The following is a 27,713-nucleotide window of genomic DNA, read 5'->3' on the forward strand; positions in this document are numbered from 1 at the left end:
GCAAAAAGGAGGAATGAGTGGCGCGCTCTGGTGGATTCGGCTATAATCGCTTAAAGCGGTTCCTACGCCAAATATATATATATATATTTAATTAGATATAGAGCTCTCAAGAATCCCTTCAAATAATTACAATCTTCTTGTTTTTAAAAACAAATTACTCAATAAAGTTTCAAATACAATCCATCAAAATATACAACACTAACACACAGCTGATCGTGACGTTTGACGTCTTGCTGAAAGTTGAATGTGATTGGAATTGGTCGTGAAGAAGAATTGAATTGGTGTTGTGCGGTATTTCTTCGTGAATAAAATTGCTTTTATTATATTGAATATAAATTAAAGAAAGCAAAAAATGGAGCTCGCAGCCTCAGCACGTTGTGGTATTAAAATGTTGCAGGTGAAAATAAATTCTCTTAATTCATGTCTTTTACAAAAACAGTGTTTCATAACCCCAATTTAATGTTATATTTTGCTCCTCTCAAAGCTTGTCCAACCTCCTGCAATGCAAGCACTGTTACAAATGCAGTCCCAGCAATTGCGTCACAGGCAAACGAAACATTGGCAACCGAAATTTAAGAAGCTACGTGCACAAAAATTCGTTAAATTGGACTTACCTAATTTTCATGAGAAGCCAGGTGATTTGACTAAAGAAGAAATGCGTAGCCGGTTAAAGGAACGCGGTGTGCTACCACCACGCCCTTGGCTCGAACGCCCATTCCATATCAGTTGCACCGGTGGTATTTTCGAACCCTACGTTCCGCCAGAGGGTGATGGCAAAAAGTCTTTCATTTCATCAGTGGGCGCCAAACAAAAGCTGGAATTCCTCGAAAAGAAATCGAAAAGTGTAATGGCAGTGCGTAAAATACGCTCATACGAAGAAGAATTCAGCACGGATGAATTCGCCAGTCAAGCGCAGGATATTTATATTGCAGCCCACAACCAAATGGCAGCGAAAAATAAACATCAGCTACGTGAATTCGTAACTGAACGTTGTTATCCGGAAATGATGCATAATGTACGTGATAAGACCATCCATTGGCGTTTCTTACAATCATTGGAACCACCACGTCTTGTGCATGCTCGTGTAACTGACATTATAAGCAAAGAGAATTTGTACGCACAAGTAACGGTGCGTTTCCATACACAGCAAGTGCTGGCTATTTACGATCGCTTTGGCCGTTTGATGCACGGTAGCGAAATTTTAGCTAAGGATGTATTGGAATATGTGGTCTTTGAAAAGCATATCTCCAATGAATATGGCAAATGGCGTTTGCATGATAAGATCATACCAGATTGGTTGCCAGCTAAGGAACCGGCACCAATTACGTATCGCGTCATTGAAGAACCCGAGGCGGATGTGGAACTACTCGCAGAAGGGGATAAGAAATTGGAAGCTGGCGCCGAAAAACAAATTCAACAACAATCGGAAAATATTGAATCTACCACCCCAGTGTCGGCTGTAGATGCGGGCAACGAAACCAAATCGGCAAAGTCGACGACGGCAAGTCCGTCCATTTGATTGTACTATTTGTTGGCAGGTTTAAGAATCAAATTGTTGGATTATCGAAGAATACAATAAAACTGGTTTAAGTTATAAAATTGTCTTCTAATTATTTGTACAGAATAAGAATCCAGCGATTTGATTTGTACTTGTCAACTATCAAATAAGAAGCAGAGAATGCAAGTAACATTATCTGATAAGAAAGCTAACAATTTGTTCACAGATCATTGCCTGGTTTTAGGCATAAACGTACAATTTATGTGAATTACCAACATTGCTTTACAAATACTTTGCATATATTTAGGCGCTAAAATATAATGCACTGCTTACATAGAGATTAGGAAATGCAAATTCTGCACATTTTATGTAGGAAATTTAGAGACCAATATTTCTCAGATGAATATCTACAACGTTGCTGGCTTGCATACGCTGTCGCCTTAGGTCTTTATAAATAATCATATTATGTGTAAAATAAAAATAATTTATGCGTGTCTTCTATACAAAATATGGTTTTATTCGTAATAATTTTGCAGTCTACATAGTTCATTTACAATTAAAAAATATTGTTGTTGTTTTATAAATTTAACCTTATATTTAATGTCTAATTACAATTTTGGAAATATCAGTAGAATACCGCTGTTTGAGAATTGTAGAATAATGGATGTACCAATGAGCTTAAATATATAATTAGATTTCATCTACATCCATAAGTAGATAATAAAATATATAAATTAAAATATGATAGTTTAATTATTTACAATGAAAGTGTTAAAGTAGTATCAGGAGATTAAAATGAAATATGCTAATAAATAATTATTGTGCATGTTATACATATGTATTATGTAAATATATAAAGTTACGTAATTATTTTATTTTATTTTATATTTTATATCACTTAAAAAATCATGTGGAAAAGGGTTTGGCCAAAGGGGAGAATGGAATGGGGTGTGGAAGCCATTATAGAATACATCTCTCTCTCTCTCTCTCATTCACTCTTTCTCAAACGAAGCTGCTACTCGGCTCTTCAAGATAAGCACAACGCGCTGACGTGGGCTGCTCAGTTGCGATACTTAAATGCGTCTTACGTGGGGCTATTTCATTTGGTGTAAAATGTTTGCTCGACACATGTAACATCAATGGCGCATCTTCCACATTGGTTGTAACGCTATTAGTCAAGCCAACTGTTGTAAAACTTTTATGTGTCGGAGTGGGTAATGTGGGTATACTTGTTGTTGAAGGTGTTGTGGGCGTGGAAGCTGCGGATGAGTTGGACATACTTGCGGCAGCACCCCAATTCGATGGCTTAATGGGCAATACTTTAGGCTTGGGTGGCAATGGTGGTGGACCCTTGCAACTGTTAGTTCCCACTAATGCAGCAGCGTACTCAGATTCCAATATTGCGCTTGTGGGATTCGCTGTTAACGGTGTTGCCGGCTCTGTTTGGCGTACCTCAAGTGTATTGGATTGCGCAGGCGCATCTGGTTCATGCTTTAAGGGCGATACTGTTGTGTTTGCTTTGAGTTTATTTGTTATGGATAGACGTGGTGCGGGTTGTGGACGTTCTTGCAGTGTTGGTTGTGGTGCTGTTTGTGCGGGTTGTTCATCTGTAGCTGCTACGGAAATTTGTGTGGGTGGCTTGTTTATGGGACTGAGATTTGCGCGTGCTTTTCGCAACTTTGAGGCGTTGAGATTTTCTTTATTCTTTAAAAAATCGGGTAGTTCGAAATTAATTTCAGTTCCACGTTGGTCTTCTAAGCGGGCGAGTTGGGCGCGCTTCAGGCCTTCGAGTAGTTCATCTATAAAATGAGATAAAGATATTATGAATATATGTACATAGATATCGTTTCACTTTAATTTCTCACTCACCTTGATTTTCAGCTACTCGCTCTGGCATTTGTAGTTTCACACCCGCTTTTAATTTAGCTATGATTGGTTTCTTAATGTCTAACACCGTAGTGCTTACTGCCGTTGGCGCCGGCAATTGACCATTGCTGGCTGTTGTGTGACAGCTTTGGTTTGTTTCCTCCGAATGCTGACTGCTGGTTGAACGCTTCTTCAGTTTCAATTTGAGACTTTGAATATTGTTGTCACGACGACGTATGCGTTCAAAAATCGATGACGTCTCTGAAGCGCAGTCATCAGACTATACAAATCAAAACATTAATTATTAACACTTCAAGTCGAAAAAAATGTTTTCGAACTCACCTTAAGCGATGCGTGATCGTTGACTTTGCCATTGTGCGCGGCTAATGGCTGTGTTTTTTCCGCGCTGGCTGCTTCCACTTTCACCTGCATCAATTCGGTAAATACTTTGTTTGTTATCTCATCCAGGGCACTTTGTGTCGAATGCGACACATTAATGCTATTGCCAGCAGTTGAGCGCAAAGCGCCGCCATTTGCTTGCTTCAATGCACTCGGAAAGGATACACTTTTTGTCGATGTGGAAGCCTTTGCTACTTTCGGTGCGCAACCATTGCCATTTTGATAGTCATTACACTGCAGTAATGGTGGTGGCTTCAGCCACAAGGCTTGTAAACGCTGACCATCGGCGTGTGTCACAGTTAGTGACAAATCAATTGGCTCCTGCGTTTCACGCATCACCACCTGTACCTCTTCTATGTCGTAGTTGTATTTATGCAGTATGGGACACACCACCTCGTGTAACTGTTTCTTGGGTTTGCTCTTCACAGAGATTACCTTGCGGTCGGGCAAATCCATTTTGAAGGCGACTCGCTGCTCAATCATCACTTCTTTGCCAACGAGCGTTTGTGATGAAGTTTGCAAATCAATCGATTTGGTGGTACCTTTCGCCACCACATCGTAATATTGATAGCTCAGGCCACGCTTCTCCAACAAACGCTCGACCAGCTGGCCAACCGTTTCGTTGGCGCGCGCCTGCACCATGGTTGTAGAGGCATCACTCAAGATGACGCGGCAAGTGCCTGGCAATATGGAAGCACCTGGCAAGCCATCGAAGGAGGAGAGTGAAGAGCGTGAGCTGTGTATGTCGCTTTGAGAATTTTGGGCTGGCGCTACTTTCAACGAATGACTGGAGAGTGGCGCTAGCTTATTTGTTGTTGTTTTGCACTCTGACGGCGCATCTGCGCCATCACGTGGCGCTTTGTTGCTGCTCGTTTTACGATGCCATGGTAACAAGCTTTTACGGCAACGGTCCTCTGCGTTGCTGGCTGACTTCTTGAGCTGTAAATAATGAATAAACAAACATAATTTAGTAAACTATAAGTGGGAATGAAGCTTTAAGTGCGCTCACCTTCGACACAATGCTGCTCACTGAGACCGGCTGATGTGCCGGCGTTCTGAGCAACTCATCTAAATCTTCAGCTTTATACGGCAACGGTTGGCGCTTCTCCTCTGCCTCCAGGCAGCTCTTATACATATCGGAACGTATGAAACGTTGATAGCTGTCGAATTTCATGAGATTAAAGATTTGCTTCTGTGCAGGTGCAAAAATATCCGGCTCAGCACTCTCCAGCTTCTCTTGTGTCAGATTGCGCGCTTGCGAGTCCACATTTACCGGCTCTAAGGCGCCATTGGCCAGATGTTTTGAGAAAATGGCCATCGCTTGTGTTGAACGCTCAACAGAGCTTTCCAGGGCACGATAACGCTCGCAAGCTGTCCAAAAGTAAATATTTTCGGCAGAGAATTCCTTTTTCAAAAACTCGGCGAAGGTATGCATACCAGCAGGGTCTTCCAGCAGCCGTTCAAAAGCTGTACCCCAAGCAGTGACACCTCCAACACCGTTATCTGTGGCTGTTGACGACGTGGTCTTCAGTTGTGGCATCTTTAGCTGATTTGTGCAACTGCCAATCTTGATGTTCTTAGCATTAGCCGTTGCAAGCGTAGCGGCTGATACCGCGGCAACTGCATTCGCATTTCTTGCGGCAACTATAGCTGCCGCCGATGTAGCTATCTGATGTTGGCTATGCGCCTGCTTGAGCTCATCATGGTAGTCGGTGTGATGTATGGACTTGATATAGACATCATTGTCGGATGCGGTCATCGATGATGAGCGTCGTACTAGTGGACTGAGATGCTGATGCTGGCCGGATTGTTGTTGCAATTGCAATTGTTGGAGGGCGCGTTTGTCTGTGCGTGGCGTGCGAAAGGACGATTGACCCCAGGCCCGACGGAATGGTGAGGCATTAGCGGGGAGATTTGGATTCTGTAAAGATAAAAAATAGGAAATAGGTAGGTAAGTAATTGTTGTTTTTCATATTAATACGAGTATCTATAATATTTTATAATTAAAAAACGGTATATAAAATATAAATAAACGCATTATATCTTTTAGAAAATTTCGCTGATGTTGTCCTGAAAGCAATTCACATTTTTCTCTTTGTTTCGAATGATTAAAGATTAAAAACTGCAAAGAAATCGGGGTATTTTTGTGTGTGTCATCTTAATGGTCATAAAATCCCAACATCATGGGGAACTGTCTTTGCTTTACGCACCGCTGACAATAAAAATTAAGATAAACTCTTGAACTTTGATGGAAGTGTTTTTCAATAACACCGACAACTGGAAAGATGACAAAATAACAGCACAACAACAAAAAGGAATGTTAAAGAAAATATGTGGTAATCGCGTAAAACTATAGTGGAATAGTTGAAGCTAGAGCAAATTGCGTGATAACGCGCACAAACAAAGGTGCAGTGAAAAAAAATAAATAAAATCTAAAAATAATATAAAAACAGTAAATTAGTCTGCGCTGTCAAGTGTTTGCGCAAATATGGTCATAATAATTGCGTACTTAAGTTTTACAGTTTTGTGCAAAATATCTGCAATGAAGTGAACATAAACTTTTTGGACCTTATATGAATATACAATATATTTGCGGTTAAATTTTAAAATATAACAAACTTAATAATTTCTTTGAAATGCCTAAAATCACTTTAAATAAAATATTTATTTAACAAAAAAAGCAGTAAGTAAAAGCAGTTGGTTCTCGAAAAAAAAAAAACGTGTACAAACGAATATTTTGTCTTCAGTTGGATTTTTTTAGCAGCATTGTATTTAAAACAGAAAAATTAAAAGTTTTTTTTTAAGATGCAACCAATTTGTCAGGCATGAATCAACGAAAGCACAAACGGTTTTTAAAATCAAAGCATGTGAAGTGAGAAAAAGTAACAAAAAAATAAAAAAAACACGCCAGCGCATTGTCAATAATAAAATCAACACTATCGAAGTTGAAGAATGGTGGAATTGGTGCCAAAGTACTTAAATATTGGAAACAGATTACAAACTACAGAGCAGAGTCCATATGTACTGGTACATACAAACATACATATTTGTATAGAGTGTCTGGGATACCAACGGGAGTGTTGCATGCAACAGACGGCGACGTACATCATGCAACAAGTGAACAAGTGCTTTTTTTATTGTTTTATTTTACGGTCGCAATCGCCTATGATTAAGCAAAATTGATGCGTTTGTTGTATACATATATGAGTAATATATATATGTTTGTGTATGCATTTCCAAAATAAAGAGCTGAAACGACTGCATAAGACCCCACCGCACTATGATTACCAATAAGTGTATCGCACTGCTAGAAATTCACCGACTTTTGGCTATGAAGATTAATGGACGATTTTCCATAAACTCATACGCGTTTGCGTGTCTATAGATGTATGTGTATGTGTGTTTCGGTATGTATATAACAACAATTTCTAATTTTCGTTTCAAGTTGTAATGCGCATCGCGTGAAAACCTAATTGAAAGTAATTAAAAATAATAATTGCTAGCGTTGAGGCGCATAGAAATTCCTAAAATTTCTTCTTTTAGTTTTGGAAATTTCAACAGGCAGCAATTTCCGTTACGGCGGTTTGTCTTAGGTCACTAAGTTGGGATGATGCGTTTGTCAAAGTTGCAGAATCACTTAAGCATGCTGTGCTCGCCGGGTTGCTAATTATCTCAACAGTATGAAAACAACGAAACAATTTATGTTTTCTTTTCATTTCGTATGTGGCGAAAGATTTTGAGTTGTTCGTTATATTGCCGGGCTTTGAGTATGTGATGAACCTGGAAATATTGTTGCAAGTGTTTTTAACAAACGTAGACGATGTACAATCTCTAAATTTATTGAAGTTATAAAATGAAAGATTCGAGCAAATATCTACAGATTGGGTACAACGGCATAGGCGTCTCTGAATATGAGGAGTTTATTATCACTGGTCTTGAAATATTTTTCTTGAAAAATATTTATAAATATATATATTAAAAGCTCTAAAAATAAATTCTAAGTATTGTAAGCATGCAATTAAGTAGGTCGATTCAGCGGTTTTGTTTTCAGATTAAATATACAAAAATATACTAGTTACAAACAGATTGAATATAATCACTAAGGAGTCGTGATTGATAGAGATTTTTAAAATCATTCCACGAAATTACGGAACACTTTAACCACGAACTGAACTTTATATATTTTTAATAAAATGTTTTGTATTTATTTTTAGTAGTCGGTACCAAAAAAAAGACTGAGATTCCAATTTGTCAGTTATATTTATAAATACTAGTTTTACTGCCACACCGACTAATTTCTGACGAACTTTTCAATTGAACAAACAACGTTGATGGTCTACTTATGAATAGCATAGTATGCTGGTTCTAAGTGACGAGTGCTTTAAAAGAAGCGGGTGCTTACTAATATTCGCGTTGTTTGCGAAAAGCTCACACGAAATTTGACGATTAAATTCCATTTTTTTGATAAAAATATATTTTTTTGCACGTAAAGACATTTCGAACGTGTTTCTGATAATATTTTCGAAATTTACTCTGTAACTAACAAAATTTACAGGCAAACATTAAGCTGATATACTTTTTAGCATTCATTTAAATTCTTTTAGAGTTGATTACATTGCTATTTGTATTGTTCTCCCGATCATTCAACGCTCTAGTACGATCTTGTCTGCGCTTACTCATATTTGTATACTCCCATCTACGTGATTGAGTTGCTTAAATGTAAACCCAAAATTTGATGTTTAACCTTGGCCTCGTAAATATTTTTAAAGATTTCCGGTTATTTTTTTCTGGGATTGACATTTAACAAAAATAAATAAATTAAGAGTTTAGGAGAGTTTGGAAGTGATGATAAAAATTAATATAACCATCGAATTTATTAAGACCAACATTATACAGTTCATTCAAATGTTTTTTAGAAATCGAGTATTCTTAGAAGTGATAAGCGCAATATTATATATTCTGGGTATGCGGGTACTTTATCAGTGCAGAGAGCAAGTGTTGAGTAATTTTGTAGTCTCAGAAATGAGGACTCACTTCTCAAAGTAACAACTTCGAGCAACACCATCCAACATATAAATGTATTCCGGTATCGACGCTTAAGTTTCCGAGTGACACACGACCGTCAAGTCAATTAATTGGTAAATAAATGATTTTTAAGTGTTTGTACTGCATCTTCAATATTTAACTTTTGTATGTGAGAAGACGAAGTGATTGTAAAGCCATTCAAAACAAGCAAAACTCGCAGAAATCCACGGCTTTAGCGTACTCAACTCGCCCCACTAAAGCACAATCGTACGACTGACAAATGCGCTGACTGACTGACTGACTAATATGCGAGCTTAACATATACATACATACATACCTCCACACATATAGTTTAGTGTTTGCTTGGCATGACTGAGCGAGCGCTTGTGAGTTGAGCGTCAAGTGCGCGCCGATGGAAAGTGAACACAATTGAGGTCATGCAATATTTATGTGCTAAAATATCAGAAAATATCTGTGTAAGTGTGTGTGCAATTGCAGTAACAACAGCGATAACACGACAATATGGCTGATCATGATCATGATGATCGTCGCATGCGAAGAACGAAACAAAAATTTGTTGGTGGCGCACTGACGTACCGGCAGAGTGGGCGGCTTAGCGCAGTGAAGAGTTAGAAGCTAGAGCGCTGTTACATTTTGAGTGCATGAAGCGTGTATGAAAGTTGCGCTTAATTGAAAATGCTCAACAATTTGAGCGCGGATTGCATAGAAACAACGAATTCGGTTGGATTTTTGTGGAGTAAAACACATATATATGTATGTATGTTAGTATGAAGTGGTGTCAGGCAGAATAATTTAAATTTGGGAGCGTCAACTACATTCATAGCAATGCATGTATGTGTGTAAAAGCTAATAGGGGCGATGGATAGAAAATGTGTGTGAAAATGCGACCAACTGGAGCCAAGTCACCAACACAGACAAAGAGAGAAGTCATGCGACAATAAACCAAATGACTGGTAATTGCAGCAATTGTTTGTCGCTTTGACAACGCACAATTTGTTGTCATCACCATTGTAAGTAGTTGTAGTTGGTGCGGTTGTTGGTACATACATACATACATACATACTTTAAAGTAAAGGCACAATTGTCAAACAGTGCCACGAGCAACAACAAACACATAGCGTATAATAAGCATAAATGTAAATGCAAAGCTTAACTTGTGTCTACATACCACATATACGCGCTTAGGCAAATTGCCGGGTGTGTCGGAAATCCGCAATTTCGTCACAAATAACTCAAGCTGGACAATTATTCAAAAGGGTATAACAAAATCGCGTGATTATTTTGGTAAAAATTTTGGAATTTGAATTTGAAGATAAATAATTGTACACAATTTATGCAAATATTTTTTTTATCAATTCGATTTTTATGCTTAATTTTTTTCACCATTTCTACAAAAATCTCGATGTTTTTTATAGTAAGAAAATATTTTTACGAACTACAGTAGAACTTCCATAACTCGAACTTTTATAACTCGAAGATCTCTGCAAATTGAACTCTTAAATTGGCAATAGAAGCCAATGGTGTTACGGGTTTGGGAAGTTCTACTGTATATCCTGTTAAAATAATTATTTCCGTCTATGAAGTCAAACTCGTCGTCACATCCATGTGAATGATTGCTTTCATACATTTTTATTATAAAAATAAAATACTGTGCACGTGTCTACCACTGTGGTTACATGCAAACAGGTTGTAATGCTAGTAAAATAAGTCATTTTCTATTTTATATGAGCAGTCCGTCCCGCATTTTTTGAGTTGAATGCTACCAGCCGGGTGAAAAAGAAAATAAAAGTGTGGCAAAAGTCAGCGATGAGCAAAGTCAAAGGGCAACGCAAGCGCATGCGAATATTTATTCATACTTCTCTTTATACATACATATAGTACATACAAACATATATACTTTTAGTGCGTGATTTTCGTGTATATGAATGACTCTGGACTTGTTTAACCGGAAGACAAAAACGAGCAGAAATAAAACAAAATTAATGCTAATTTAACACTCATAAAATAAAGCAAGAAATCACGTATTTTTGCAAAGAATTAAGCAACTATACAAAATATTGCTATAAAGTAAACTTGATGGTATAGTTTGACATCCACACAGGCAATATTAAAGTTTCAAGCTGATTGCTGGTCTGAAGAAGTTACTTATAAATGACACGTTTCGATTAAACTTAGAGATACAGACAGAAGGGCTGGAAATCATATTAAACAGTCTATATAAGAATTATTATGAGGTTAGAAATTTACCAAATCAAATTTTTATGAAAAAAAAAATTGAAAATCTATGTGATTGTGGTCAGTGAGCCCAAATTTTACGCGCTAATTCGAAAGTGTTTCACTATGCATGCACTAATTGACTGCTGACGCGAGTGTGTCCTACATATACTCGGATAAACCTCACAAACGTATGTATATCTGACTGTCCAATGGTGCCGCTGTTTGGTCATCCTTCAGACAGTTATGCGTATGACTGCTGTCACTCGGTAACGCTAACACAATACGCTGGACTATTAAGAGCATTATCATAGCATGGCTAGCAACAAGTAACTGTGCGTTGTGATTGTAAAATAATGTCGCTTTTGCTCCACACTGGCCCCTTCCCCACCGCTGCCGTGTTTGAATGTGTCTATTTATGAGTGTACGCCGGATATGCTTGAGTGGACAATGGACTGTATTGAGGCTACGTTCATTTGTACTAGCATTTGCTTTGCAATTTTTCGCACTAATCATTTTACGAATTTAGTATGTTTATATATTTTTATACCCTGAACAGGGTATATTAAGTTTGTCACGAAGTTTGTAACACCCAGAAAGAAGCGTCGGAGACCCTCTAAAGTATATATATAAATGATCAGTATGTTGAACTGAGTCGATTTAGCCATGTCCGTCTGTCTGTCAGTCTGTCTGTATATATACGAACTAGTCCTTCAGTTTTTAAGATATCGTGAAATTTTGCAGATGTTATTTTCTCTTCAAGAAGCTGCTCATTTGTCGGAACTGCCGATATCGTATAGCTGCCGTACAAACTAAACGATCGGAATCAAGGGCTTGTATGGAAAACTTCCACATTTTACTACATATCTTTACGAAATTTGATGTGAGTTATTGTTCATAGAAATAATTTAATCTCGGAAAAAATTGTTCAGATCGGTTCACTATAGCATATAGCTGCCATACAAACTGAACGATCGGAATCAAGGGCTTGTATGGAAAACTTCCGCATTTTACTACATATCTTTACGAAATTTGATGTGAGTTATAGTTCATAGAAATAATTTAATCTCGGAAAAAATTGTTCAGATCGGTTCACTATAGCATATAGCTGCCATACAAACTGAACGATCGGAATCAATGGCTTGTATGGAAAACTTCCGCATTTTACTACATATCTTCACGAAAGTTGGTGTGAATTATTGTTCTTAGAAATAATTTGATCTCCGAAAAAATTGTTCAGATCGGTTCACTGTAGCATATAGCTGCCATACAAACTGAACGATCGGAATCAAGGGCTTGTATGGAAAACTTCCGCATTTTACTACATATCTTTACGAAATTTGATGTGAGTTATTGTTTATAGAAATAATTTATTTTCGGAAAAAATTGTTCAGATCGGTTCACTATAGCATATAGCTGCCATACAAACTGAACGATCGGAATCAATGGCTTGTATGGAAAACTTCCGCATTTTACTACATATCTTCACGAAAGTTGGTGTGAGTTATTGTTCTTAGAAATAATTTAATCTCCGAAAAAATTGTTCAGATTGGTTCACTATAGCATATAACTGCCATACAAACCGAACGATTGGAATCAATGGCTTGTATGGAAAATTTTCGCATTTGACGTGGTACCTTCACGAAATTTGACATGGGTTACTGTTTAAGGTAAAAATATAATCTCCGAAGAAATTGTTCAGATCGGTTAACTATATAACCTTAATGTTTCTAGCAAACAACCCGGCTAAAAGGAATTTGTAAAATGTTTTCTTTTTTTACTTACTTTTTCTTACGTCTTTCGATTTGCTTAAACACATACATAGTTACTAAAAGAAATGCACCTGTGAAGGGTATGTTAGCTTCGGTACAGCCGAAGTTAACGTTTTTTCTTGTTATAACTTCTAATTGCCTTATTTTCGCGTAGTATTTTAAAATAATGCTAACTCTAATTATAGCCATAATGAATACACACACAAAAAAAGAAGATGGAATAGACTAAAGAAAAATCACTGCGGTAACGCTGTGCGAAATTGAGCGAGTAAGAATTCGGTAACTGAATTCGAAAACAGTCTTACATTACTCAAAGCTACAGAAATGTTTATAAAAAGGGTTAAAATAAAATTCAAAATATTAAAAAAATCAAATTTCTATTTCATTGAATCACGTATAATCGCGTCATATTTATTATTATTATTTTTTTTTATAATACATAATGCATATGCTACACATTTCTGCACAACTTTTGTAATGCACACTTTCGCATACTTTGTGTTCTGTTTGTAAGGTTTCAGTTCTCGGCGGTAATCTGACGCCACAGAGCAAAGAGTTGCTAAGAAGCCCATGTAAATGCACGATTGTTGCAAAACAAAGAAATGTACTTGCATATATGCATATGCGTTTGTGAATATGGGTACATTTTACATGACAAGCTGACCAAAAAGCTTTTACATACATATATATACAATATAAAAACAATGCCAACAATAAATAATTGAAAATGTATTAAAAACGCTAGACAATATGCAACAAGTAAACGTAAGAAAAACAAAGCGCAGAAGAAATGCTTAAATGTGTGTGTGTGTTTGGGTGATGAAGAAAAAACGCCTGAGAAATAAGGAAATACGACATTGCTGGGAAAATATGTGCACCGGTAGTGAAGTGAAGCGGCATTACTATGTTTTTGCATACATATTTATGCATACAATATGTATGTGTGTATTTAAAGTCAAAGTGTTTTCGTTTTGCTTTAACACCTTTCTTGTGTGGTTTTGCTGCTAACCGATATGCCGGGTCCCTTTGCCTAGATGACAATCCCACAATGGCTTGTATGTATTATGCTGTAATTTGAGCCCTGTGACAAAATGGCATTGTGGTGATACTGCCAACAAACATATAAACAAACTTTATAGAGTAATTGTAATTAACTTTAAAGCGCATGTAATGCGACAAACAATGGCGCTTAAAAAACCAAAACTTATATGAGTTAGATAAATATTCAAATATTTAGAAGCATAATTTTGGGGGGTTACTAGGTGAGGGTGTCAAAACTGTTAGTGTGATGGAAAATTGTTGAAAAGTTTGAAACATATATGATTTATTGACATACATATATTTTTATAAAGAGATTCCGTTTTTTAAATTTTAATATTACTTATAATTTGCAGTACCTGCAAGTACATACATATATGTATGTGTGCATGTAAATCACAACTCTGTTGTAAATATTTGCTTTGTTCCCTAAATGGCGTATTGAATACAGTGATTTTCATATATTCCATTGAATTGCATCATTTCTTATCGCAAGTAATTTACAATGATGCGATCATCCTTAAAATAATATTCAATTGTCATTAAATTACGAATAATGGCATATGTATAACAATTTTTTAAATATTTGTATATACATATGAGTAATTGTCTACATGTATATTTAATTTAATAATCAACTGGTAGGAATTATATTTCATGTTTTCGCTTCAATATTTTGACAAATTTAATAGTACGTGACTTTCTTACGCATATTATAGAATATTCAGGTATTCTATAACCAAATATGAATCTGAAAAATATTTAATTGCAAAAAATCTGTCAGACATACGGAAAGAGTTCTTAAAATTAATTGCAGCCAACAATTATGTGCCATAACATTTCAAATGCAAATTCAAATATATTTGCACAAATCACTCAATGGCTGGAATTGCTTATAAATGCATATGCGTACATACGTAATAATATATATTTTTTTTCAGCAACGTTCAATATTGACATAAAGACCCAAGAGAGATCACACATTCGCACCCACAAACGCTGAAAAGGCGGCAAGGGTAAGACAAAGCAAGGCATGAAGATCCGTTGCTACCTTGGAGCACTGACTATTTGCCGCTTGCCTGCCGCTAATTTCTACCAACCACACGGATTGACATTGGATATTGAGGATTTTAGTTGAATGTATGCGTAGATACATATATATGTATGAACATACACTTATGTACACATTTGATTGTATTTCACCTTTTTTTGATTTTATTACTTATTCCAACGTTTTTGTGTTTTTAAATGTTTCGCACGCCGATGAAATGCAAAATGAGCGTTACGCAAACTATTTATGAGAATTGATGACTGACGAAACTGACTGAATGCCTCAATGACTGTGGAGGATCGGCGTTAACACGACAACAACAAATGCATTTACATGCGTGCTAGCCGACTGACGCCTATGCCAAGCCGTTGACGATTGACGTGAATGCGCAGTTAACTTAAGTACAGCGGTGTCTATGAGTTCTTCATTACCTTCTGTCGCCGTTTCAAGAGTTGCAAGTTGGCAAGAATTCTATGCGCACGTAATGTAATGCAAGTATTCAGTATGTAAATAGTCATGGAAAAATATTGTAAAATAAATAAACAATAAACTTTTCTTTATTTCTGAGTATTGCATACGGATTGTTGTTGTTCTTGTGGTGATTCTGAGAAGTAAGCTGCCAACGATTTGTTCGGTGCCATACAAATGCTGATAGCAATGAAGTGGACAGCAAGAACGTTGAAATTTGGTTGAGGGTAATCGTGCAGTTTTTAAGCCCCCGCATTCATTTGGGGAGCATAAAAAGTAAACTATTCAACAAATTTAAGGCGAGATTGTAGATAGGTAACAACGTAAGACAATCCAACCTGAAATCTATATTAAAACATTACGAAGAATAGAATATCCTAATTAAGTTTGATAAGGCCAAGTGTGTAAGATTATAAAAATAAAAAATAATTAAATGCATGTACCGAAAATATTAGGTCTACAACTTTGCCGTTTCCAATAGTTATCTCTAGGGTCAAGCACTGGTCGATTAAATCGTTTTATATCGATCTTGGACATTTGTGTCAACATTAATACAACAAAATATTTGTAGAGATCGGTTTGCATGCCAAACTTATTCTCAACTGAAAATGTCACTTTTTGAGCCGAATTTTCGACATTTGCGGGAAATTTTGCTTCTCTTTTTTAATTCCAAGAAAAGTGCGGCTGAGGCTCATCGAATGCTTTCGGATATGTACGGTAAGGGTGTCCCGAATGGTTTCAACGTTTTAAGAATGGTGATTATGAAGTCGAAGACCGGCATGGTGGTGGAAGAGAGAAGATTTTCGAAGATGCTGAATTGGTTGCTAAAGCCAAGTGAAACCATCACAGGAGATCGATACCGAACGCAATTGATGCGTTTGAGCCGAGCACTGAAAGAAAAACGGCCACAGTACGAGGGAAGACACGATAAAGTCATTATCCAGCATGACAATGATCGGCCTCACGTCGCAAAGATGGTCAAAAAATATTTGGAGACGCTGAAATGGGAGATCTTACCCCACCCGCGGTATTCTCCAGACGTTGCTCCATCTGACTACCACTTGTTCCGATCGATGGCACACGGTCTAGCTAACGAGCACTTCAGTTCTTATGAAGAAGTCAAAAATTGGATTGATACTTGGATCGACACGAAAGATGAGGAGTTCTGTCGGCACGGAATACGCATGCTGCCAATATTTTGAAGAACATTTTTGTAACCGTTTTTATACAATAAAGCCTTAAATTTACAAAAAAAAAACGGCGGAAGTAAAGTTGTAGACCTAATATATAAAAGTTAAGTATAGAGAAGGAGTTTGCCTTTTTTAGAGAGTATTTCCCGGACTGGACATGAATTTAAACCTTCTTAGAAATTTATTTGAATTTAGGTTAGATTGTAGACCGCCAAGTAATTGCCCTTGTTAAAATAAGTGTTGTATTTACTTTCTGTCGTTTTTTCCCCGGTTTCATGTTTATGACTGACACTCAGAAACCATCTATATGTTTATAAACGCCAAAAAACCGCAAACGTGTCATAAACCATACTTTAAGCAAAAAAATGTGTACTTTTTCAGAAAATTTGTAAAAAATTTCTTTTTTTATAAATTTGTGTGATTTCTGTGGCATTTCGTGTTAATTGTACATATGTATTTACTTTTTTGTCAACATTTTTCATTTAAAACTTGAAATTTGAAGCACTAAAAAATTTTTAATGAAAAATAGAAATTCTTTTCTTGTTTATTTAAATTCAAGAGCACACACTTTATTATGTTTTGCGAGTTTTTAATCATTTGCACGTACCAGTGAATTCTCAGAAGAGCAGATTTATTGTTTATGGTTTTCACTACAATATATGTACATATATTTTTTTATAATCAAACACTATTTGTTGGAATTCTTTGTTTTGTTTTTGTTTAACAAATACAAACACTATGTTTTGCTTTCTTTCTTACGGCGATAAAATATTAAAGTTGACAAGCAACGACAAATAACGACAGCAAAACACAAATTGCAAGAAAAAACACATTTAAAACAATATTAAAAGAGCCAGCAATTAATAATAAAGCAAAATTAATATAAAAATCGTCAAATGAGTGTAGTATAACGCACTAGTACTGCTCGACACGTACTGCGTAAATATGTATTATCTGTATATACTCGTATACAGGGGGAATGGTTCCACTTGACGTAGTACCCTGCGAGCCGCACTTTCAACCAACGTCGACGGGCCAAAATAAAGCTGACTTGGCGAGCGAATACCACACGAACGAAACTCAACTGCCGGGCGATAACTGACTGGCTGACTGACTTCAGAAATCAACTCGCCACGCATAAGCCAGTAAAGTAAGTAAAGTCAATCTCAATGTATTTGCGGCTGTGCGCTGCGCTCCAAACGCCACCAAAAGTGAGTCGGAAAAGTAAACAAATGCAAAAGAAAAAACCAAAAACAAAAACCAAAACAGAAGTAAAGCCAAATAAATGCAGAATGAATGAGTCTCGGCAGAAGCACAAGTAAAATACGTTTTAGAAAATAAATATGAAAAATAATTATTAAACAAGCAGAGACAGTTACTCAGTTAACTTGGTATGAGAAACTCCCATTGCAGCTGGTTGAGCCAGAGAGTCGTGGCGATAGTGAGAAGAATACGTTAAGTGAAAGAGAGTGTGGGAGCACAATTTCAGCGTATAATAAGTACATAAAATAAAAATAAAAATGTAAAAAAATATATAAAAATAACGAAAAATGCATAAATAATTTAAAAATTTTTTCTAAATTAACGAAGAGCGACTTTAAGGGGTGGAAAATAGATAAATTCCATAAAGAATCCAGAGCACAGTTTAGCGATCGACTACAATTAAAGCAAGCAGAGCTTTATAATGAAATTTAAATGCCGAACTTGTGGCTAATGTAAGCGAATTGTCAGAGCTTATAGATTTTATGAGTGTTTCAATTGACAAAAATAGTCACTAAAAGTAAAATAATTACGCTTGAAAATATTTGTTTTCTTTGCAGGAGATAGATAAATTTGGTTTTATTTCGTTTATATATACCAACTAGAGTCAGGGTCTGTATGTCAGTCAAATCTCAAGTGAACCTCATTTTGGAAACAATTTCGTTCACCCTCGCAAATGAGCTGGAGCTTTACATTAAATTGGAGATATAACACATACATACGTTTACATTTATCCGTGAGAAAAATATCTCTTATAGTAGAAAGAGAGTTAATATTGTTATCTCATAAGTAAGAAAAGAGCGTAAATTCCAATTAAAAATAATATGTCTTAATTGATTTTAATTACTGCTATATATTGAATGGAGTAGCTGAAACTGTTAAAAATAGCTTTCAAGCGGTCGTAAGAACTTTTCAAAAATGAAATCAGTAATAAAAATTTATGAACAATATTTTGTAAAACATGCCTCTTCCTTCAATCTACTTTATTGCGTATGGTATTCATATTATGTTATACCATAACTTTAGCTTTAAGTGCTGAACACAAAGACGACGACACGACACGACGTAGCGACGGCTGATCACAAATGTCGCTTTGAAGCCAGCGTCGTGAACATTTTGAAGACGGCAGCGACATATCGAATAGGAATTTCATTGTTGCCGTACGAAAATCTTTAACTTCAATAAAATTTACATATTTAGATTAAAGTGAAATTTTTTGTGCAAAAAATGTAAAAATATATCGATTTATTTGCTTTAAATAATCCATTGTTATTATAAATGATATATCAAAGCTATTTTACGCTTCTGCTGGCAAAATAACGTCATACTTGTTAAAACTTTGAATAATTTTACATTTCACATATTAGTGGCAGCTCTACAGCGGCCATTGTCGTCGGCAAAATTAGAAACATTTCTAATTTGGCGACAGCGAAGACTTCAACCCTTTTGTCGTGAAGTCGTGCTGTTGTCAAAAAATCTGTGCCCATAAGAACGCGTGTATTTTAATATTTGACAGATGTCGCTCGTCGCTTGTCGTCTTCTATGTGTTCAGCACATTATTCTGATTAATAAGAGCGAATACTCTCCCTTTTTGGACAAATATATTGCTGTAGAGTTCTCTTAGCATTTCTCTTATGTTGGTTTGGAGTAACTTTGCAGTTGTTTATCTCTTTTGTGGTCTGTTTTTTATCGTCAAATATATCTCTTTGTAATGTTATAGCATTTTATTATTTATTGAGGATCACATTGGAAGTTCAGCTGATAATTGAGAGAATGTTTTTGTATACATATTTATATATGTAAGTATGGGAGCATGTATCTCTTTTACGGTGCTTCAATTTGAAAGCGTTGCACTTTTTGCCGGCTGCCGACTGTATTTATGCGGTTGATTACTTGCAGCTGGTGATATATGAACGCGTAGTCGAAAGATAATTCTGCGGCTTACATGTGTATATATATATGTGAGTTTGTGGGTGGATTAAGGTGACCAGCTGTTTTTTATTATTAAAATTATTTCAATTGTGTTTTCATTTAAAATAAATGAAATTTTTTTATTTCCACACATGTTTCAGTTATAAAAACAATAGTGCAATGCCGGAAATTTTAAAATAAATGAATTTCAATTAACAGATATTTTGTTGGGCTTTCAATGAACGGCGATTGAAGAAGTTAATTAAAAATAATAAAAATGTGTGAGCATATTGCAAAGTTTGCACTGTCTAATGCCATAAAGGCACATAGTAATAAAACAATAGCGCAATAAATGCAATTCGCACTAATTGATTTGACAGAGATGCTATCAGAGCTGTGTTTACAATTGAAATGGCAATAAAATAAATTGAGTGGAATTCAAGTGCAATGCGTGCATTATAAAGTATAAATTCTGATGAATATTTGAAATGTTCAAAATATGTAGGTACTATTGTGTAGTTTAAGAACAAAAAATATTACATAACAATTTTTGTTATGTTGCAATTAATTTCAATTGATCACCATGTATTAATAAAAATCGATTATCTTTCTAAAAATAATACTACAAATAAGGCAATCTTAATGAATTGTGCGCTTTTAAATAAAAAAAAAAAAATATTTTAAAAAATTGTAAAATCAAATTTGTAAGCAAGTTATGAATGTAAGTTAGCTTATTATAAATGTTTGTGTGTCTAAAAACGAACGAATGTATTTTATTTTTATTATTATTATTTTTTTTTTAATTTCCTGTGATATGCGATTACATAATAATTATTTGGGCAATATACAATAAAAACACGCTAACTCCCCAAGTAAGAAATTCACCAAAGCCAAATTTGTGTTAATACAACTCGGTTTGGCTTTCAAGACGCGCCGTGTTTGGAAATCAAATATCTCGTTATTTGAATTGAAAGTGGTAGGAAAGTGAATACGGCTGTAGAATCTTAAGTAGTTAAAGAGGTTGAAATACAAAGAAAAAAAAACAGTAAAGCATTTCCTATTAACAAACGATAGAACGATATCGATAATTTTAATCGCAATATATCGAGCTAATGTGTAAATTCTCTAGAGTCGAGAGTGCTAGTATAAATTTTGTAGAGCTCTAGTAAGCGACTCAAGTAAAACAAGGAAAATGCTGCCAATAAGTTATCGATGTGTAATGCATCTCTCAATTGTAGTAAGTCTTTTCTCGAAATGGTTTAGAGGAAGCGGATACAAACAATATTGAGATGATTTGAAAAAATTTCCAAAAATTTCAAAAAACTCAAATAATACCATGAATGAAGAACAGCTGTTGTTGTATTCATAAATTTGATAATTGTTTATTTGTATATTGATCAATGAATTGCTTAAATTTGTGTTGAAATTGATAAATTTCGTAAAACTAACACATTTACAATTTGCTTACAAATTCATGTACTTAAATTTAATTTAATTACTAGAGTAATTATTAGAAAAAATTAAAATAACAAAATATTTTCCGCTGAATGTACTGTTTTGGATGTGAGCAGAATTAATCAACAAAAATCACGCAGCAAAGCATTCATGATTATGTTTGTGACTATTTAAGTACTTATGGATGAATGCCTCTATATGGAGTGGCGCGTCGCATATAAAAAATAAAGCATAAAATAGTTGTCACACTAATACATGCTCATACCGTTATTTCGGAAATTTCTCACTTCATGTGACCATTTGAATTTTACCAAATTACAACAAACAAATTTAATTTAAACTTATTGTAGTGTAAAGCGATATGCGCCAATAAATTAATATATATGTATATGTATATAGGTATGTATATATAATATGTGGGTGTGAATACGGTGCGGATAATAGGAAATACGGCGTTGTGGTTACAGTTGTGGTTTCTGGTGCACGCACTCAACCTATTTTAGACCACAACTAAGTCGTAAAACCTTAAAACTTTAACCATATTAAGCGCTGCACAGCCAGTGTGTAACGCGTAACGGGACTAGGGATGCATGCAGGTGAGTGGTATTGTAGGAGTAGAAGTAGATGTGTATTTAGATGTGACTCACGCGTATGGGCTGCGCTGACGACGTCAACTCAGTTGCTATTTCCGCTGACTTCACACCTTTTATGCAACGGTTGTTGCTGTTTTTGCGACGACGTTGACACTCTGGTGGATGGGTAAAATCAATTTGTTCAAATGTATCTGGATCGCTGATGGAGCGACGCAACTTCGTAATGGAGGCGCGTTTGGCGTGAAAGGAGCCACGAAGGAAGCGCGCAAACTCATAGGCGGGATTTCGGCTACCTTTGGTGTGCTGCGGCGGTGTGACCTTGAAGGTGGGCACTAACGGCGAGTGCAACTCAAATGAGGAGTCTGGCGTGTAATTCTGACTGCGACCGCTGGATTGTGTGATATTCGAGCTGGCCGAAGAAATGCCGTCATCATGCTCATCCTGTTCTTGTTGTGCCGCCTCTAAATCAGCAAGTGCCGCAACGTCTTCATAATCTTCCACATGCACGCCTTCAAAGTAGTAGTCATCTTCAATGTTGTCTTCCACATCGGATTGTGGTAATGGTTGACAACCGAGCGTGGCTGCGCGTAACGGTAGAGGTGAAGTTGGCGCAGCAGTTTTAGTCACGTTCGCTTTTGTTTTATTTGATCTGCATTTCTTTTTGCCGGACAAAAACTGTAATACTTTAACCGCTGAACGATAGCTGGAGCGTTCGGATTGGGAGCGCTGAAAATGTCCGCAGCATTTAGACTGTTGCACCTTCGGCGCTGGCATCAGCTCTGCGGCCAGTTCATCCAATTGCGTTTGACTATCGGCCGAACCCAAATCCGAGTGTGTGGATTGTGTGTCTGGCGTGCTAGCGCCGCGCAACCACGGTGAATTACTGCGACTACTTTGCTGACTCGTATTGCTGCCGTTGAAGACATTCTGATAGAGCGCTTTTGCTTTGCGACACAGGTAGGGGGAACTCTTTGGTGTTGTGCGCGCGCTACTGCTGTTGCGGCGACACGTATTCTGTGTTTGTGTAAATTCTTGTTGATCTTGTTGTTGCGCCTGCTGCTGCTGGTGCTGTTGGCGCGCCTCAAAGTTGCGTACGAAACGTGCAAGGCTCTCGCGATCCACTTCGGTGACACAGCGATGCCGCAGCAAGCGCTGTGGTGTCTCCGGTATGTGTTTGATCTCGAAGCTGGCGTCAAAGGCACCAGAATCGTTAATATGGCTGAGTGTTTCAACAAAGCGTTCCACCATATTGGCAATGTTGCTGGATTTTGTTTGATTTGATTGTGTGGATTTGTGGAATATCTCGTGCTGATTTTCGTTTTGTTGCACGTTGTTTTTGTGTTGTGATTTGTTATTGTTATTTTCTAAATGTTGTATTAATGTTTCTTTAGAGTTTATATAATTTTTATGATATCTTTCTGCGCTTTTTGCTGTTGTAATGTTTATTAATGCGTGGTTTTTGTTTTGGTTTTTTGTATCTTTAGATTCGTGTTTCGAAACCAACTCTAAATCTTTGCACAATTTGCCGTTTTCACATGTCTCACTTTTAACTTTAATCTGATTTGTCTCATACATAGTTTATGTTGTGTTTTTCTTGGCTGTTTTTAGAATTAAGAATTAAGTTAATTTTGATGATTTCACAATAAAACAATAAAATAATGTTCAATTTGCAATAAATCCACTCATACGCTGTTATTGTTCTAGTTTTTAAATTAATATTTTTATATATCAGTTTTCCGCTCTGCAAACGTTTGCTATGTTACGCACGCACTGCTCGCCAGCATTGAACTGAATTGTTTGCCGCTGCTCAGCAATTTAAGTAAATTCTTTTGGCAGTGCCCTGCCCCCTAATATCTACCCCCGCTTGCCTAGGTATCTCATGAATGCGAAAGCTCAACAGATCTATCGATTTGATCGTTCCTCACCAAGAATTTGCTTTACACCTTTCTCCGAAATCAGGTGGAGATTGGCGCCGTAATTGTGCGCGAGTATTTGCAATAAATTTCAATAAGTGCCAGCCTTGTGGCGTGCGATCGTGATCATGTTAGCGATAATTGTAAAAGAAAAACAGAACGATAAGCAAGAAATTAATTTGTTTGCAATTACGTTGAAAATCAGAAGAATAACAAAAGCATATGAGTCTAAAAGTAGAAGTCCCCAGCAGCAAAAGCAAAAATGTTTCTCAGTATCTTTGTATTCAGACTTCAAGCGTGTCCAGATTTGCGTAAGTGTATGATATACACCCCGGTCGGATACGTGATTTGCCTATAATGCAGTTTTGAGTTCATTTCACACAGTTACTGCATTGTGCAAGGAGAGTTAACGTGCTTTAAGGCACGATCTCAACCGATCAGGCATTGAACGCATTTATTTGTCAACTCAAAATTAGTCATACTGATTTCAAATGAATTTCATTCATGAATACATAAATCAGGGATCTAACGAATGGGATGATTATAGACGATCGTTTGATCAAAAATATATTGAATATAAATATATGGTTGAGAATATGGGAACCATTTCTTTCGACATTTGGTCTGATATATAATTTCATAATAAGCAATGTATCAGTTTGGAAAAGGGGTATTATAAATTAAAATAGAGGTATAAAAACGCACAAGAATAATAGGGAAATAAAACAATTTTTAATAAAATCGAGAACATTTTAAACTTAAGTGAGAACACTCTTAAAAAGTCGCCTTTAATAATGAAACAACAACAATGTTCATCAGCAGCTGGAATGTAGTCGAACAGCTGCTAATATTTACATTTTCGAAAAATTATGAATAATTCAATTATTATTCCAAAACGAAAATTAAAAGTCGAAAATTATCGTTAAAACACATTTTCAATATGTACGTATGAATATTTGTATTTTTATTGCAATTCTATGAATGAAAATGTAGAAATGAAACACAATTTTTGAACTAAAAACCACCGCGGTATTCTGAGAATGACAGCTGAGCAGCACAGATTGATCAAATACAAGTGGCAAGTTCAGACAAATTTAGCTGATGGATCAACACAATATGTTTTGGTAAAAAATTTTAATATGAAACATATCGACGGTAAACTAATTCCAAATCACCTAAATTTCTTTGCAAAATTAACGTCGTGTGGAAATAGTAGATTTCGCCAAAACGCTCCGGAGCACCAAGTTTCAAGGTCATTGTAGAAAGTGAAGATCATCAAATTGTACATATTTTTTCTAAAAGTCTCTAAATCACAAGAATATTACTCGCTTTTTAAAAATAGCACACAGGTATAAAGCAAAAGCTTTTATTATGATATACAACCATAAGTAGTACACTCATTTTTCGTCAAGTTCATTCATAGCAAAGCTTATCTAAATCAACAAATAACAAATAATAAATGAAACAATTAAATGCGCATTGCTCATTTTTCATTGACTGCAAGTGATTTAAGGAAAATATTTTTTCAATTACTTGTTTATCATGACAGTGAAATTTTGCCTAAAGGCCTAGAATATGCATTGCACAAAGCAGAAAGTGTTGTTTGCTTGGCATTCAGATGTTAGGCCCCGCACGCAGGTGGCAGTAGGTGTTAGACGACACAATGCAGTGCCAGTGACATACATACACACATTTGAATGCTCGTTGGTGGCATATGGCAACACACTAAAAATGAATGACGAATCGCTGACACGCCGGGGTAAACTAAGTCGCGCCTGAGCCTCACTGGTCGGTCTGGTAAATTGGGTTTTCTTAATAGTATGTCATGAAACAGGTTTGAAGTTTTGAAATACTAAAAGCCAATGCAATTTACGTCACGAATAATTGTTAAGTGTGAGGTTAATAAGTGTTTAACTATAAAATGTTACAACAAAAATAAAGGAAGAAGCGACCAGTGCAAGCTTACTGTAACTTGAATAAATTAAAAATTCAAATTTTCTAATTATGAAAGTGGCAAATTAAGCGCGAGCGCTATCACAACGCTGACGCGGGAGGCAAAACAAAGTGAGGTATGACGAAAAAATGGTGTGTCAATAAATGTGACTAATTTTCTGACTACAACACTTGTCAATATGTATGTGACATTTACTGACAAACAACTGCAAATAGCAGCAGTCAGTCTATAATTGCTGAATTGTTAGTTTCCATACCCATACATAGATACACAAATACACATGCATGCATGTATAATCGTTAAGTAGTTAAATTGTTATTGCTGGTATTGCCTCATTTGCTTTGCCAAGCAGTTCTCCGAAAATGTATCAGTATAATACCGGGAATTTCTTTACGTTTATGCGGCAACCAACGACCTTTAGATTATAAATTTATTATTTGCTAAAAAACCGAAATTCACATAAATTTCAATAAAGTGAAAATAATTAAATAAATCAGAAATTAAAATATGGTTAGCTCAATTATAGTCGCGTTAACCGCGATAAAATTGTTGCTATTTTTATGACAAATTGTAACAATGCTTTTCCAGCCAATTTGCTAACCTGGTGAATACAGTTCAATTGGTGCTTATCAATCAAATTTATGTGAAATGTCAACAAATTGAAATAGACAATAAAATATTATTTCATTCATGAAATGTAACAGAAAAGTCGAATATACATACATATGTACATATACAGTGGAACTTCTCTAACTCGAATTTTCATTAAAACAAACATTTTTTTCCAAAAGCTGTGAAATATAGAACCAGTTATACCCAGTTTTATTTATTTACTTCACATAAAGTTTTATGTTCATTCGTTAAGGGGTTATATACAGTTAGACGGCCGAAAAAAAGTGAATTTTCCAGAATTTTTTCTGAGAAAACTTTTTAATTTATTGATCCAAAAATTTATTCACATATTATGGTATCTTTTAACTGTATTTTAAGACTTAGTTTTAGTAAAAATATTTATTTGAAAAAGAGCTACAGCTGATCTCCAGGAGCTCCTATCAAAAAAGACGTTTTGCGGTGACCACTATATCTCGGAACTGGATCATCCGAAATTAAAAAAACCAAACAGATTTCGTTAAAATAATGTTAAATCTAGTAATTAATCGAAGGAATAAGCAAAATATAATTTTTTGACAAAATGGAGGTTTCTAAAAAAAAAATCGATTTTTCACCGAAATTTCGGCCTTAAATTGTTTATAAAAAAAAAAATATTTATCGGAGAGAAAAAATCTACGATTAATTATTAAAAAATATATTTAAGAAGGTCGTGTTAAAATTTGAGACTAATCGGTCTAGCCGTTTTCGAGTAATGTTGGTCACCGACTTTGAAAACACCATTTTGAGAAAAACGCGTTTAAAGTTTGGACCTTGTACTTAAAAGCACTCTGAAATGCCTTTTCAAATTTTTCATTTGCTTGTAACTTTGAAAATATTCACCGGAACGATATGAAATTTTCTGTGTGTATTCTTAAATATATGTACATTAAGATAATGAAATAAAAATTGATTTTTTGAAAATTCTAACTGTATATAACCCCTTAAGGCCTGTATTCTGTAATTTTGCTTGTTGCAGTTCGCAATTGTTTGGATCTCGACGTCTGTACATGATTTATGATTAGTGTAATATCATATTTTATGTTCGCCTCCCTTAGATATAGAGGGGCTCTTTTAAAATTCTGTCTCGATAGTAAAATTTTATATTTGGTATTTTGCCCTGGTCGAAAAGTTCGATTTAAGGAAGGAAATTTGTATGAAATTGGATTTCTATTGCCAATTCAAGAGTTTGAGTTATGGAGCACTTCGAGTTTTGGAAGTTCCACTGTATATGTGTATGAAAACTGTTTGAATAACATGAATTTGTTTTCTTTATTTTTGCTTATTATTACTAATACATTGTATCAACTTTTTGTGTAAATTTAATTCATAAGAATTATTTATGAATATGAATTCCAACAAATTTCCAATATATTCAGACGAATATTTGTATGTATAAAATAATAGAAACATAAATTATTAAAGTTTGTATAAAGC

At 35.6% G+C, this 27,713-nt stretch overlaps 2 protein-coding genes across 4 annotated transcripts in view; one reads left to right on the forward strand and one right to left on the reverse strand.

Annotated features, from left to right (window-relative positions):
* Positions 1 to 231: 231 nt before the first annotated feature.
* On the forward strand, positions 232 to 1,599 carry LOC105214054 (probable 39S ribosomal protein L45, mitochondrial). Its single transcript, XM_011187239.3, has 2 exons — positions 232 to 397; positions 485 to 1,599. Exons 1-2 carry the CDS (start codon positions 353 to 355, stop codon positions 1,517 to 1,519), a joined length of 1,080 nt encoding a protein of 359 aa, XP_011185541.2. The 5' UTR covers positions 232 to 352; the 3' UTR covers positions 1,520 to 1,599.
* Positions 1,600 to 2,273: 674 nt separating this feature from the next.
* Positions 2,274 to 27,713, reverse strand: part of LOC105214055 (regulator of G-protein signaling loco) — a 49,213-nt gene continuing 23,773 nt past the window's right edge. Inside the window, exons 2-6 of one of the 3 annotated variants that reach the window (XM_054225571.1) lie at positions 21,816 to 23,359; positions 4,773 to 5,684; positions 3,707 to 4,702; positions 3,368 to 3,644; positions 2,274 to 3,297 (exon numbers count right to left, since the gene is read on the reverse strand). In XM_054225571.1, coding sequence (XP_054081546.1) covers positions 2,501 to 3,297; positions 3,368 to 3,644; positions 3,707 to 4,702; positions 4,773 to 5,684; positions 21,816 to 23,336 — 4,503 coding nt within the window. In that variant the 5' untranslated portion in view covers positions 23,337 to 23,359 and the 3' untranslated portion in view covers positions 2,274 to 2,500. Of the gene's footprint in view, positions 3,298 to 3,367; positions 3,645 to 3,706; positions 4,703 to 4,772; positions 5,685 to 21,815; positions 24,831 to 27,713 lie in introns of those variants that run through there. The other 2 variants (XM_029041534.2, XM_011187240.3) reach the window with 2 other exon arrangements.

Source organism: Zeugodacus cucurbitae, chromosome 2, assembly GCF_028554725.1.
Source record: "Zeugodacus cucurbitae isolate PBARC_wt_2022May chromosome 2, idZeuCucr1.2, whole genome shotgun sequence".
NCBI classification, from domain to species: Eukaryota; Metazoa; Arthropoda; class Insecta; order Diptera; family Tephritidae; genus Zeugodacus; species Zeugodacus cucurbitae.

Bases quoted from the DNA above. Each gene is read 5' to 3' on its own strand.
- LOC105214054 (XM_011187239.3), top strand. From the start codon at position 353: ATGGAGCTCGCAGCCTCAGCACGTTGTGGTATTAAAATGTTGCAG. The intron at 398-484 runs GTGAAAATAAAT...CTCCTCTCAAAG, and splicing joins GTGGTATTAAAATGTTGCAG to CTTGTCCAACCTCCTGCAAT.